Source organism: Vombatus ursinus, unplaced genomic scaffold, assembly GCF_900497805.2.
Source record: "Vombatus ursinus unplaced genomic scaffold, bare-nosed wombat genome assembly UNPS02014794.1, whole genome shotgun sequence".
Classification (NCBI taxonomy): domain Eukaryota; kingdom Metazoa; phylum Chordata; class Mammalia; order Diprotodontia; family Vombatidae; genus Vombatus; species Vombatus ursinus.
In genome coordinates, this window is record NW_020954572.1 from 1,594,747 (window position 1) to 1,611,051 (window position 16,305).

Here is a 16,305-nt window from a genome sequence, read left to right on the forward strand (position 1 = left end):
TAAAGAATGTTGGAACTGGAAGGAACCTCTGAGATTATCTTCCAGCTAAGGAAACTAAAGCCCAGAGAGGGGAAGTAAATTACCCAAGGTCATAGAACTATTCTGTAAAGATTCCCACCCAGGTCTCCAGGCTAAGACCAATGCCCTTTTCCATCATACCACTGCCTCTTGAATGGATATAGTTATAAATGCTTTTATAACAATAAAATCTAAAAATGTTAAGGAAGAAATAAAAGTTGTCCATGCAGTAGGATTTTTCTGAACCTCCCAGATGAATTCTGATGACTACCAATACAATCATTGCATTCATTCAGGCATCATGGTTCCTTTTTTAAAATTTGTGAGTTTTATACATACACACACATATTTGTGTTTATATATATATATATATATATACATACATATACACACACATACATATATATATTATTCTTTTTCTGGCACTTCTTGTACCTATGGTGGAGTAAATTTAATTCTGAAAACATTGTGAAGAAAATATTGTATAAGCTTACTTGTCAGTCATCATCGTGGGCTGTTCATCAGTGAATTCTTCTGGTGCAGGTACGAACATGCTGACTATGCTGGGCGCTGACAACAGACTGGATTTAGTAGCACCTGAGTACACAGTAAAGAAACAACTGATGAAGAGAGGTTGGCTCATGACGGCCCAACAATGGACTATTTCTCATCCTCAAAAATCCCCAAGTATCACAGAGATAGAACCAGATTTTCTTCCTTCCTATTCCCCAAAATTGCATTTTGAAAAAAAATATTTCAGCATTACTATTCATTTTTTAAACTGTTATCTTGTTTGGTTTTCCTTGCAAAGCACCATGAGCTAGGTGCCTATCTGTTTTACCATTGTCCCTTCTTTCTCAGCCCCGTAAACACCTAAGTATAGTTGTGAGCTAATGGGGGAAAAGACAATGGTGAGCCCATAAAAAGGGTAAATCTGTTTGTGAGACCTATGCATCAGCTATGGACCTAGATTTCTCAGCAAGGTGAAAGAACACACCCAAATATCATATCAAGCTCCCACACAGAAATCTTGCTGTTTTGTGGTAGATATAGGAGCAATATAAAAGATCTACATTAGGACAGAGATCCAGTATAAAAAAGCACAGTTCTGTATATTAATAAATAGAACCATATCTCCCCAGAACTAAGATACTCTTCATTTGTTCACCAAAGCATTTGTGAATGAAATATGAATTTGAGTTTAAAGCACTATCCAGAGAGTTGACACCCTTGGCCAAGTTTCCTTCACCCTGTGTAATCCCCAGATTTTTGTGTCTTCAATGAAAAGTTAGCATCATAAATATGAAATTGGCAATATCTACACACACAAGGAGTACAGAAAGCTATGACAACCATTTGGTGCTGGAAAAACATCTAGTGGATGGGTGGAAAGAACCACCCCCAAGGAGCAACCCAAACTGATAGCCCAAAGAAAACATCATAGTTACCAGAATAATAGCAGAGTATTCAAATTCTTTAATGGGAAAAATTGAAAACCATGAGAGTCATTAAAGAGTCTTGAAAATCAGTAAGTTACCAGTATGTGCCATAGAACAGAGCAAAAATTATGGAAGATTATATGATCTTTCTCCATAGAGGAGAGTGACATCCTACAGAATTGTATTTTCAAAGGGATTAGAAAAGAATTTGGGAACAGAGACCAAATGGAGTATGTCTTAATCTGAAGGAAAAAAAAGAATATAGCACAGCTCCATGGAAAAGCAAGAGTAATGGCATCTGGTTCAAGACTATATTACAGGCTGTTTTGTATATGTGTAGTCTAGACCACTAAACACATTCTATAGACTAAACACATTATTTAGTATTCCTTAGACTACTACACACATTCACATGAAACAAGAGACCCAAAGTCAAAAGAAAGATACAGAAGAATGCTTTTAATGGCATTTGTTCTGCTCCCAAGACTACACACCAGTTTTACTACTGAGTTTGATAAGTTGTGATTTAGTAAAAATCCTCACACTCCTCAAAATTTAATTTAACCCTTATTATAAAACAAGACTATTGCCAAACGATCTTAAAATGGTCTGATAAGAGAAAGTTGTTTCAACTAGAAGAATTCCAGAGCTTGAAGCAAAAGTGTGAATAAGTTATGAGTACCAAAAAAAAGAGAGAGTTGACCAGAATGAAAAAATGGTTGATGTTAAATGGCGTGATGTCATTAGTTTATCTCAAAAAAGAGCAAGAATGGTAGTAAAGTACAAATGAAAGATCTTGATTCTATGCTAATACTTCTTGAACAATCACAAATTGTGTCTGAGTCAAAAGTGAGAAATTTAGTCAATCACCTAGAAGTTTCCAAATACTTGGATGTCTGGTGATGTGTAAACATAGATATAGCAGGGTCTCTGGCGCAAAGTCCTTAAATCTTTTGCCAACAGTAATAGCCAACTATAATATAAAGCCATAGTACTATAGCCAACACGATGAAAAGTTCAATAACAAGGGGCAAATTCAAAATCATTTTGGTAATTTTGCCACTAATCTGCTGCAGGTCACAGAGTGCATCATTCTTTCTACTGTAACTTAAGAGCATAAAATGCTCTCTCTAAAGAAATAAGCATTTTAGACAACAATATCATCAAAATGCCTTCCTCATATGCATAAAGTAGTTTTATCTTGATTTCTGGCAGTGCAGAACCCACAGTACATTGCTGCTAGAATGCAGAAATTATGAGAAGCATCAGCCATTACACATTAGCCCTTGTTGCATCAAATGATATTAGCAGCCAGTACAATTCTAGAAACAATGAGTGCAATGGGGAAGGCAAATTATGGAGGGAGGGGGAATAGAGAGAGCCAGGAGAGGAGCAAAAAAGAGAAAAACTGATAAACTCTTTGCTATAGCATCCCAGTGACCACTAAAACTGACACAATATCAGAATCCTGCTCTTCTAATTGCTGGTATGATCTCAGATTCACTACCTAACAAGTTCCATTTTTTATATATCTTAAGTAAGGTTCTGAGTATTAGCAGTGGTAAAGGGGCCACTGCAGAAACCCTAAGTCAAAATTAGGGAGTAAAGCAAAGACCACTGTCAGTCTTGGTGATAATGTCATTATCTTCTAGGAATAGTCAAAAGAGAGCAGGGGGATGATAGAGGAGAGGGCAGATTGGGGGAGGGGGTAATCAGAAGCAGGGTCAGGAGGGACAGGGTCAAAAGAGAGAATAGAATAAACAGGGGGCAGAATAGGATGAAGGGAAATATAGTTAGTTTTCCACAACATGACTACACATGCATAACCCGTATCGAGCTGCTTGCCTTCTTAATGAAGGTGGGTAGGGAGGGAGGAAGGGAGAAAAATTTGGAACCCAAAGTTTTAAAAACAAATGTTCTAGGAATAGTGAAGTCTGATACCCCAATGTATAGAACAATCCCAGAAACTTAAGTTTCTAGCAATGAGGTCTTCTATTTGCCAGTGAAAGAAATCTGATTTCCATAATCATCATTCAAATACCTTTGTAGCTATTAACTCTGGCTATCAGATTTAGGATCCTGCCCCCACCCTGGCTGTTTATAACAACCTTAGACATCACATAGCACTTTATTTTGTACATGGAAAATAATGCAATTGTTATATTATTTGTTATAGTTATTTGCATATCTACTAAACTGTAAGTTCCATGAGGGCAAAGGACTTTCTGTGTCTTCCATATGACCTAGCACAATAGGTATTTAATAAATATGTGTTAAATTCATTTGAATGGAAAAAGACAACTAAATTTAGCTATGAATGTCAGACGCTAGGATCTAGGATTCTGTTCATAGGGGTTTGTTTGGGGTCAACAAATGAGAAAAAGAGGACGTGAGAGGGTCCTGGAAGGACTAGAATTGCTACCAACCTACAAAGACATGCAAACGGAGACTGAAAATCAGCCTGTCCTTGTTCCTTTGGAAAATGAGGAGTGCAGGAAATACTCTGCCATCTGTCTGAAATGGAATGTAGGTATAGAACTGCAGTAACCTTCTCCCTCATCTTGAAGTGAGAATAAGTCATGTCTATCTGGACATGGTAGACTGACTTTCATAGAGAAAGTTAGTGACATGGCACCACTTGGAACCCAGCTACATGACCACAAACAGCAAGAAATGGTGAAACCAACTTGGTGGTGATCTCAGGAGGCAAAAGCAGAAACCAAACTAACCTCTCATTCTTAGCGGTGGTCCCTCCAGTTCAGGGTTTAGGCACATTGGCACATTACACTGACGCTTCCCAGGCTGTATCTGTTCTGTGGATAAACAGAGCATTTCAGTCTCCAGTGATATAGCATGGTTTACAACATGAAGACATAAACTAATAATTGTTTGGTGAGTCTGTTGAAAATTTTTTAAGGAAATGCCTAGGATGTTAGGGAAAGGGAAAGTTTGTGTTTAGCTATCAACTGATCATTAGCATGCAAATTAAATCCATCAAAAAGAGACCACCTGGCAACATCAAAGAATTCTGTCTTTGAAAAAAATTTCAAATTTAAGATCTTCTAATATGGAATGAAGCACCAATGTCAGGCTCAGGAAGAAATATTTTACACACACACACGCACCCCAGAAAAACTTAAAATCAATTAAATTAAGGTTTTGACCAGAAAGAAAGTGAGGGGAAATGGCCCAAAAACACATGTGAATTGGCATTAGAGAGATGATGTGTATCTAACCAACAGTAAAGTGAGGAAGGAAGACTGATGCTTCAGAAACATCTGTTTGGGAGGAATGATGAGGCAAAGAAGCAAGTCACCCAGATAAGCAGAGATGAAGCATTTTGAAAATGACTAACTAAAGTGAATCAATCAGTATCTGTGCCAGATGTCAAATGCCTGCCTGGCAACAGGGAAGCTCAGATATGCCTCTTTAGAGAACGGAAGGGGGAGACAACCCCTCAAAAGCCCTGCTGGATGTAAAAAGACAACCAGACCTGCAGGAACTTGTCATTTCTCATTGTCTCTTTCTGTATTTGTACACTATTATGTCTGCCTACTGCCTAACCAATTTAAAACTCTGTATTTCTCCCTCTTGACTTTGTCCACTTGACATTTTACTTCCCTCACTTGCTGGACTCCCTAGGGTTTCTGCATTTTCTTTTCCTAGACCTCTCATTCCAGGTATTTTTACAGTGGTGCTGCTTGCCCATTAACCAGACCCAGGAGTGGTTCTCTGCTGCCCTCTGCTGGATCTATAATCCTCCCAGCTCCTTACTTGGCAGTTACTTCTACTTTTGTTAACCATATAGGTCCCAGGTTTCCTGAAGTTATGAAACTAAGAATATCTGCTTTGTTAGGTTAGTTTGTTTTTAATTTCACTTGCCCTTGTGGATGTTAAATGGGTTCTTTTAGAAATAAGTAAAATTTTGAATAGAGATTTGTTCCATGAAGCTGACATATCTTTAACTACTAAATTGTATACTCCCCTAATGTGCCCTGTCACCATGCCTTTCCACTGCTGCCCTTCCCCCAATGCCTAGCATAGGACACCCTGTACCCTGCACCCAGATAGGTAGCACAGTGGACAGAGCTAGAATTAGGAAGACCTAAGTTCAAATCTAGCCTTAGACACTTACTGAGTGACCCTAGACAACTCACTTAAGCCTATACCTCAGTTTCCTCATCTGTAAAATGGGGATAATAATAGCACAATAAATAGTTTTACTGTGATGAAAAAATAAGGTAATATTTGTAAAGCGCTTAGCACAGTGTCTGGCACATAGTAGGCATTATATAAATGTTAGGTATTATTATCAAAGTTCACACAGGTAATAAGGACCATGTATTATCTAAAATTTGCATCCTGTCACCTATCTGATGCCCAGCATAGTATACTCTGTGCATAGTAGGTATTTAATGAATGTTGAATTGAAAGGGAAAAAAGAAAGCAATATTTAATTTGATGCTTTGCATCTGTGAATGAGCTAGTAACTTAATCACTAGGAAAGAATCACAAAATGTTAGGAGGGACCTTAGAAATCACTTTGTCCAGCCTGTTCACTTTACGTATAAGGAAAGTAAACACCTAAAGCAGCCAAGTTCACGTGGCTGGTAAGTCATAGAGCCAGGACTTGAGCACAGGTGTTCTGAATCCAAGTCTGATGCTCTTTCCTCTGTACCATGCTGACTCCTTTATAAGGGTTTGCTCACAATGAGAATGTAGAGACAGAATTCTTACAGAATGATAATTTGAGAGCTTAGAAAATGGAAAAATAGCTTCCCAGAATTCAAGAAGAAAACTCAAATAGACCCTGAGCAGGGAGTGTGAAATGAAACATTAAAAAAAAAAATCTGCTAGATAGCCTATTTGGTATCATGTAAATTCAAAGATTGTTTATATTAAATTTTTCATCATTAAAAAAATCAGTCAAATTCAAGCATTCATGTAAACACTAAGAGAGGTGACCTATGCTGAGACATTTACTAAAGAATTCTGAGAGGTAGGAAGATAATTGAGGAACTGATGCGTCTTGGAAAAACAGAATCCTCATAGTCAAAGTATCTACTTCACAGGGACCATAAGTTTAGTTATAAATACAATGGATCAAGTAAGAACTACCATTACAGGCATTTCTTCTATTTAGATTTATTGCAAAAATAACGGTGAACGTGCCTCAGTCAATCCTTTTCATATATAAAGGGGGGAAAAAACCTTGAGACAGTCATCTCTTGATTTATTCGGGAGCTAATAATAGTTTGTAGATTATCCATGTTGCATGATTTTTCCTCCTCTCCTTTACTATATGTCTCAGGATTAATTTATACCAAGGGGATAGCAAATATTAAACTTAGGACACTTGAATTCTTGTGAAGGCTTGAAGGAAAGGGAGAGAGACAGGAAGAACACTGAAACTACTGGCTAATATGAAAATCCTGGAATCTCATATTTTGATGAGTCCTTAGAGGTCATCTAGCCAATCCCTCATCTGAAATAATAAACCTTTCTCTTCATCTAGAAGATTTTCTGTGGCATTCAGTGATATATACCATCCCAATTCATTATGATCTAAGAGCTGATATACACTGAGAATATTAGCATCCCATCAGTGGGTCCTATCCCAAAAATAGGAGGAAAAATATGGGAGAAAGTAGTATGAAGTATCTAAGTCAACTTTCTGTTCTGGGACAAGACTGGCAGAATAAATGTCAAGTGTTTGTTTTTGTAAAAATGCAAAATCTCTGATCGTAAGGAAAAATGTTAAAAACAAACAACAAGCTCAAAGTAATTAGAGTCAAAACAACAATGATCAATATCAGGTGAGCAGCACAATTTAGTAGTAGAATGAGTGCTCAATTTAGAGTCAGAAGATCTGGGATCAGATTCTGGCTCTGACACTTAACTAGCCGTGAGATCCTGGGCGAGCCACTTAGCTACCTGAGCTTCAGTTTCCACAGCTGTAAAATGGAGATGATAATACTTGCAAAGCCTAACTCACAAGCTTGTTATGAGGACAGTGCTTTGTAAACCTTAAGTACTACAAATATCGAGCTATTATTTTAAAGTAGCCTGATGCAAATGATGGCCCACAAATGCCAAATTGATAATTCACAGAATTATACATGGCCTAAGCAACATGATATAGTGGTAAACATGCTGGACATGGATTCAGGAGAAACTGGGGTTCAAGTCTCATCTCTGGTATTTATTAGTTATATGAGCCTCAGTTTCCTCACTTGTAAAAGAGGGATAATCATTCCAATAACATTTATCTCATCGATAGCTGTAAGGCTAAAATAAGCTCTTGCATGTAAAGTATTCTGCAAACCTTAAAGAACTGTTTAAATGTCAATAATAATTATCATTATCATTATCATCTTCATTATTACAAAAAGGAAAAAGAAGACATTTCCTAGCACAGGTTGTAGCAATGGTTCAAGACAGCAACATTTTAGAATATAGGGGTTGAAGGCAGTAGAGTGACATATTATTGTCCTCATTGTAGAAATGGTGAAATTGAGGCACAGGACCCTAGGAACTGGTAAAAAAAAAAAAACTCAAAGGTATATTGATACCTGACTTTGTGCTGCTTTAAATAGACACCTGAGCACCTGTTCCCTGTTCAAAATTTACCACTTAAATAACATTCCCAGGCTTTATGCTGATTTATGTGGCATGACAGTCACAGATTGGGATGAGATACAAGTAAATCATATGAGAATGAGGGCACATTGCTGCAACCTGGTGATCTTGCTGACCAACCATAAACCTACAGGCCAGTGATGAATGTTGGTGACAAATGGAAAATGGACTATGGGTGACACAAGCCTTTCTTTTTTTGTAACATCACAAAATGGGATATTTAAACCACTTGGCCTTTGTGAGAACAAATTTGAGCCCCTCAAAAAGAAAGATGTGTGGCTCTAGGACTCTAGGAAAGTTTAAATAGATTTCATAATCACCTTATTTTATTACTGCCTAAATAGAAGGACAGGAAAGATATATTACTTATAAAGGACAGGGGATGATACCAAAAGTGATGTTAGCTGAGTGAGGGAAGGGAAAGAAGGAAAAAAAAGCTTGACCCACCAGTGTCCCAGTTGCTGATGTTGTGAGGGGCGCTAGACTGATGTTCCAGCTGTCGCTTCATTAATTGGCTCATTGTCAGAGCTCCCAATGATCCCCTTTTCATTTGCCTATACTGAGCTATATGGGGGAAATTAGAAGATGGTTACAGGGGGGAAATAAACTTCAGTATCAGACATAGGATTGAAAATATTATATCTAATATTCATTCAACATTCAGCAGAAGTTTATTACTGATCAAATATATATGTTGCTGTGCAAATAAAAGAATAACTGTGGCATATTATTTTAGATACTCTCTTCCCCTCAGCTATGGAGATGGTGTCTACTTAGCAACTCCTTATCTGTCAGCTGGGAATATAAGCAACAACCAAAAAATTGTACCTATACTTTATAATTCATTTTTCTTTGGATTCATGAATCTTCCCATATAGTGTGTCAATCTCCAATCTTCACAACATTCCCATGAGATTCCAGAGAGAGGAAAGAAGAGAAGAGAGTAGAGTATCCCCGTTGTAGAGATGGAAAAACTGAGGCACAGAGTAATTAAGTGACTTCTCACAGATCACACAAGTCAGGAACTGGCATAAAATTAAGGAAGATTGACTCAATCTTTGAGATATTGCAATGAATTAATATTTGAATATTGGTCCACTATTTGAAATTTACCAATGTAAAAGGCCTTCCCAAGAATTTTAAATTAAGCATTAGCAAATATTTCCTCAGTGAAATGAACTCTTTTTTGTAGTTTGTGACATGTTCTTCCAACCAGGAAAATTCAGGGGCTAGGTATTTGGTTGAAGTAAAGAATTAAGAATTCTTGAATTTTTTATTCTATTTCAGCACGATATCTCACTTATCCATCCTATAACTGAAATACTCAGTCCACCATTTAGCTGCTTTTTCTCTAAGATAATGAACATCTGGATATCTGTATGTGTTTCGCTAATTGGCACCATATTAGCATGTTTTCTATTTCTTAAGCCATAAAATGTACCCTCTGGCAACAAAATATGATCATAAATCACTGACAACTATATGTGAATCATTTAAAGTACAGTGTTACTGACATTTTTCTCAACAATGATAACTTGAAACCAACTTTCAAATTCTTCTCAGTGATATTAACAAACAGTTTGTTAGCATGGCTTTTATGATGTGATTAGCAACACTATATGACACTAAGCCTGGGTCAAAAGAGTGAGATTCTTGTGTCTACACAAACAAAATAAGAAATTGACTAGAAAACCTAGGATTGAAACTCTGTTCATGAAAAATGCACCCTATTGAGGGCCAAGAGTTATCGGAATTGTTGCCTCAGATAATAATTCACTGAATAGCTGCTAGATTTCATGTAGGCAGATATTCTTAAATTCTTATTGTCACAGAAAAATCAATTCTATATATGAATTTTTTTACATATACAGCTACGAGGGAGAAAATACTGAGTTAATGAATTCATTTTCTAGTAGGGCTAATTAATTCATGTGATTACCAATAAATAAATCTTCACCATCAGAAGCATTTATTAGGCATCTATTTGCATGTGGTACTAAGAAAAGTAATTTTACAAACTGATGTAGAAATAGTCCCTGATCCCCAGCAACTCTACCATCTTTGTGAAGATGGTAGTAATTGGAGAATAGAATTTTGAGATCTGAAGCTCTTCTGTGGTTAAGAGTCATACAAACAAAAAGAAGTGTTCCAGACCAAAATATCTTATGGGGCTATGAAATATAAGGACTGGATTGATTCAGCATGGCTCTGAAAAGAGGAGCACCAAAGCCAATGGGTAAAAATTAGAGAGACAGATTTCAGACCCAAATAAGGAAGAACTTCCTGATAATTAAAGTAGTAGAAAATGGAATGGGCTGCCTCCACAGGGATATAAATTCCCTGTTCATTGGGTGCCTTCAAATGGAGACTAGAGGACAACAGAACAAGGATCAGTCATCTATAGCAAGTGGGCCAAATTCAGCCTGCCACAGGTTTTTGTACAGTCCTCAAGCTAAAAATGATTTTAACATATTTTAAATACAAATGGTATTTCCTGTCTTTTTATATAGGCAGTAATAAAATGAGGTGATTAAGAAATTGATTTAAGCCTTCCTCGTGCCATAGACCCCTGCTATAGAGGTATGTCATTCCTAAATTAGGGATTAGACCAGACCTCTAAGGTGCCTTCCAAATCAGGGATGCTATGATGCTGTGGTTCTGCTTGGTTAAATTTCTAATATGTTTTACCTTCAGTTTACCACCTGTGAACATATGGGAACACATGGACAAGAATCACACAGACTGGTCAAGCATAGATAGGCTGTGATCTGCATTGTTAGAGGGGACGCCCCTATACTGATAAGATCACAACTCAATTGGAGTATTATTTCACATGATATAAGATCTTTATAGACAAAAATCTAAGGCCAAACAAAATAGGGCAGTGTGAAAACACCTACACAACCACTCTAAATTACATCTTTTTTCCCCCTCTTTTTGACCAAAATATCTAGGTTGCAACAAAAACCCAATTTAATTTCCAGTTACCATTTTGTCTTACATACAACCTGGGGGGAGGGAGGAAGGGGGAAATGGCAATCTTGGAAGCAATTCTAAGTAACATTTTTCTACAATCCTTTTTTTTTTTCATTTGCAGTATTTATGACAGCTCCAGAACAATCTACAATGACTATTATTTCTAAAGCAGATTGGATGTAGGTTTCACTTGAAATAAAAGGTCACACTCAATTATAATTCTTTTCTTGGCTAATTAGTATTAGCAACAAACCAGCATCCATATGGCCCATTAAACTCCCAAGATGCTGAACAATACTATGTCATGGTAAGCTCTAGGCCCTCTGACTACATGACAGGTAAAATCAAAGAAATTTAAGGTATTAAGGTAATACACTTCCAGATATGGGCTGAATTTTGATTGATGTACCAGGTGATGACATGAGACCAATGTGATGAATACAATAATTACGTTTCATATCCTGAAGCCAATGGAAATCTTACTTGATATAGAAGAATGGCTACTTGTTTCTGGCACACCTGCTTCTAAAGTTGGTGCAGAGGAAGATTCCCTGGGCATTTCCAAAGTTGAAAGTCCTTTAGCAGAAGGATCTATAAAAAGAAATGCTACTTAAAACCTCAAAAAAAAAACAGATTAAAGAAAAAAGTCCAAGAACAGTTTTCATTCTCTTCTTTCCCTTATATTTTCAGACACTCTGAACTCTTCATTTATTTTCTGATAGGGGGACTAGAAGACTCATAAAGAGCTGCATCCAAGTCACTTTTGATATCTCTAAACCTATCTCTTGAGAAACAGCCCAGAGCTGAGTCACATGGTAGAGATTCTGCATTCTGCTCAATGCTGTGTGATTGGTGATTCAGTCTGAAACCCTGGACAAATCAACTTAAACTTCATGACACTGTTCATCTAATAGCACCTTAAAATGTCAGAGCTGGAAGGGATCTTAAATAATCTCATCTAATCTAACCTCTTCACTGTATAGAGTAGGACACTGAGGCCTAGAAGGGTGAAGGGATTATCCCAACGTTGCCAAATAAATTTAGGGCATGTATTTATTATTTCATTACTGAGGCAAGTAGCAAGATAAGTTTATTTTCTCTATTATTTAACAACAATGTGCCAATTGTTCAAAGATGAAAAGTGTTTTCTCAGTTTCTTCTCATTTACCTAGCATCAATAGGAAATTAATTTGGCCTGTTATGCTAACAAGTTATTATTTAAGCATCTAAAGGTTTTATTTTTATTTTAACCATTTGGATTGAAATTTTTCTAAAAGATATTACATACTTCCCAACTTTCTTAAATTGAAGATACAAAATCGTGAATTTAACATTTTATTAAGTAGCAATCATCATTTTCTATTATGTTCACCAAATACAATACAAAGTAATACAGTAATGCTCACTGGGTCAACTGAGATGAGTAGAATGGTTTTCCTCACACTAAACAGCCCCAGACTGCTGTGCTTTTTAAATTTTTATAGAAAAAAAAAACCCTACTTTTTATGTGGAAAACTTGCAACCTTGGTAGTTCTCAGCTAAATTCTGAACATTAAGAGGTTGCTAGATAAGTGATTTCTAGATAATTGTATTAAATATTTTTCCAAGTTTATACATTTCCTTTCTACACCCTGGCTGTCAGATTGTCAATGAACACTTCTTACTACTGTCAGGATGCCTAACTCTAAGAGATACTTCCCCATACTTCTGCCTTTCCTCAAACATTTTTAATTAGCTTTAGGTTAGGATACCACCTATATGTAAACTCCATGAACTCTAGATATGAACTTTTTGCTATCTATGTATGCTGCTCAAAGTATTCTTCCACTTTCTTACTGGTTTTCCACTATGCCTCAGATAGTAAGTAGATAGTAAGGCCTCCACTAGCTAAGGTATTATTATATTACAAAATTCCCTAAGAATTACTAGCCATTCAAATGAAGTATAATATAACAACAACTAAAATGACTATGTTCATTAAAATAACAAGGATAATGGCAAGAACATCTGGAACTGGAGTCAGGAGATCTGGACTGAAGTCCCAGCTTTGCCATTTACTAGTTCTATGACCTTGGGCAAGTTACTCAAATTTTCTGTTTGTTTTGTTCAGCTATAAAAGGAGAGAATACACCAGAGTCAGAGAACATGGGTTCAAATCCTACCTCCGACACTTAGTACCTATGTGACCTTGGGCAATTACTTGACCTCCCTGGCCCTCATTTTCTTCTTCTGTAAAACTAGATGGCTGGACTAGATGACCTCTGAAGTCTCTTTAGATCTTCTAGATCTATAATCCTATGATCCTTCCAACGCTCACAGTAAATGAGCACTCTGAAAAAAGCCAACCAATATAAAAAATATACTTCTTCTTCCTCACCCTCCTCCATTCCCAAACAAAGAATAAGTCTCTTCCTGATTGTTCCCAAAGTGATTTTCTAAACTACCTTTTCCCCAGGCTTCCATTTGAGGATAAATATCCCTCTTGCACTCATTCCTTTCAGTATGTTCTTGCTATTTACTTATCAGTAAAGTACAAAACTACCAATGAGCCCAAAACCAACAGATAATTAGAATGGTTCAAGGTCACATTTTATCAATTCCTCAATTATATTTGTGGTTTTAAAAAAAAAAATTCTTGCTGTAGTTCTCATCTTGAAAGAAAAGCCTTGTCGTACAGCAGCAATCTTAAGTATATCACTAAGAGGATGTGAGGTATAATGGATGAAGAGCTGGCCTCAGAATCAGAAGGTTCAAGACCTTCCACTAATACAAAATTGCTGTGTGATACCCTGGGCAATTCTCTGAATCTTTCCCCAAGCAACTCTCTGTGATTATAAATTGCTATATGGTTCCCAATCCACATTGGTAGAGGGTGTTGCTTTTTTTTTTCTTTTTTTCTTTTTTGCTTAGGTGATCAGGTTAAGTGACTTGCCCAGGGTCACACAGCTAGTAAGTGTTAAGTGTCTGAGGCTGGATTTGAACTCAGGTCCTCCTGACTCCAAGGCCAGAGCTCTATTCACTGTACCACCTAGCTGCTCTCATAAAATCACTGGATTAAAAAAAAAAAACATAAAAAAACCCAACAAGTTGTTACTTTAGGCCAATTATTTTTACTCTGCTTTCTCTTTTGTTTATTGATTACTTCCTTTTTTACAGAGAATATAATAATATATTATCAAAAATGGCTTCTGCATGGCCTGGAGCATATCAATAACTTCTGAATCTCAGTTTCCTTATCTGTAAAAGGACAGAGTCCCTTGCAGCTCTAACATTTCCATCTAATTCTCATATTTTATGATCACATACTCTAATGCACTTTCCAAAACTAACATTTTACGTGCTATGTCCTAACACTCTGCAGATGTGTATTCAGGTGCCTTCCAGCTCTAATATTCTATTAGTCCATTTTATTAGTCTATAAGAGCACCAAGCCTTCTAGTTTTAATATAAGCAGATTTTCTTATTGAATGAATGAAATAACTAACAATAGAGTCTGTTTTCTCAACTCTAACTCAGGGAGAGCGGGACAGGGGGCTGTGAATAGTAAGGGCTGTAGGATAGAGATGAATAAGGATGAATAAGAAGACACCTCACATACAATACCTAGGTTATGTAAACACAAACAATGCCTAGATTATGTAGACATCATATCCCCATATATTCTAGGTGTGCAACTAAGAGAAGTAATAAGCTATCATTAAGCAAAGATAATAATTCTCTAACTGCAATAATAACTCTAGCTCTAAGTTGCCCAAAGCTACTCTTACTTAAAAGTCACCATAGCCTTACCTGTTAATGCCAGATCCAGTTTTCTACCTTCTCTAAATTCATTTAGTTAGCAATTGCTGATGACCTACCATCTACAATGGAATAGAAGTCAGAAGACTTAGATTCTAGTACTGGCCCTGCTACTGAATAGCTAAGTGACCTTGTTTGGGCTCATCCCTTGACCTCTCTGGGCCTGTTTTCCCACCTCACATGAGGGAGTTGAAATAGATGATATCCAAGATCTCTGACAGCTGTAATTTCTATGACTCTCCATGACTCTATTAGGCACTCAAGAACAGTGTCTAGCACCCTACAGAGCAAGAAGGGAAAACTAGTAAAACAAAGGTTTTTATCAAAGGAGATAAATGTTTCGATATCATTTATTTTCATAGGATAACAGAACAGCACTGGATTTGGACCTGAAAGACCTGGGTTCTAGTTGTGGGTCTGTCACTAACTTTGTATAGGGTTCTGGGTAAAATGACTTAACCCCTCTGGACCTTTGTATGCCTATTTGTAAAACACGGTTTGGAAAGAGGTATAGAATAGATAAGATTGCTAAAATTCTTTCCAGCTCTAACACGCTGTAACTATTTTTTTTTTTCAAAATGATCATTCCTAACCAGTCCTATTTCTTTTGGTTTTTCTTTTTGTTTTTTTGACTTTTGGTGAGGCAATTGGGGTTAAGTGACTTGCCCAGGGTCACACAGCTAGTAAGTGTCATGTGTCTGAGGTCGGATTTGAACTCAGGTTCTCCTGACTCCATGGCCGGAGTCCATGCGCTACCCAGCTGCCCCTCCTATTTCTTCTAGTAAGCTGTAACTTTCTAGATACAAACTAAAGAGATAGAGAGATACAAACAGCACTATGTCGAGCCTTCAGGAAACCTGAAATGTTTTAAGATAACGTAAGTCTATTCGTACCTGAACTGTTCACCTTGATGTGCTTAGAATTTCTGCTTCCTGGACAGTATTAAAAATGCCATTTAAGCAGAGAACTGTAGTGTTATGACCATGTGTCATCATCAAATGGTATTTATTAATTACCCACATGCCCCCCCATATATATATATAAAAGAATCTTGATGCCTATGGATTACATAGTTGTAACTAATGTTTAGATTCCCGAGAGCTGAGAATGTCTAAAAAGCTCTGCACATTTAGCTAAATATGTAAGTAGCCGTGGACTCTAAATGAGTGTACAGTCAACTCTCAATAACTCAGGGCCTTTTCATCTGGCCCATGGCTTATCCGAGGCCCTTCATTTCTGCTCCTCTTTTGGGGTCTCTTACTGCTCACTAATGGGTGTGCAGAAAAGAATGGAGATTTATTTTGCTTCTTGCTGTAGCTCTTGTGAGGAAGAGAAGCGAAACAATTGGCTCAGAACAAAGCTTTAGGAATATCAAGTCTCTCCTATAAACATGGATAATCAAGAGTTGACTGTAGTGCTTAGGAGACAACAAAGA

General features: G+C 36.9%; 1 protein-coding gene across 2 annotated transcripts in view; it reads right to left on the reverse strand.

Moving 5' to 3' along the window:
• Positions 1-16,305, reverse strand: part of UNC79 (unc-79 homolog, NALCN channel complex subunit) — a 285,579-nt gene that overhangs the window by 97,728 nt on the left and 171,546 nt on the right. For both annotated transcript variants that reach the window (XM_027869844.1, XM_027869843.1), the window contains 4 exons: positions 11,556-11,663; positions 8,544-8,660; positions 4,187-4,270; positions 513-615 (listed from right to left, as the gene is read on the reverse strand). In XM_027869844.1, coding sequence (XP_027725645.1) covers positions 513-615; positions 4,187-4,270; positions 8,544-8,660; positions 11,556-11,663 — 412 coding nt within the window. The remainder of the gene's footprint in view (positions 1-512; positions 616-4,186; positions 4,271-8,543; positions 8,661-11,555; positions 11,664-16,305) is intronic.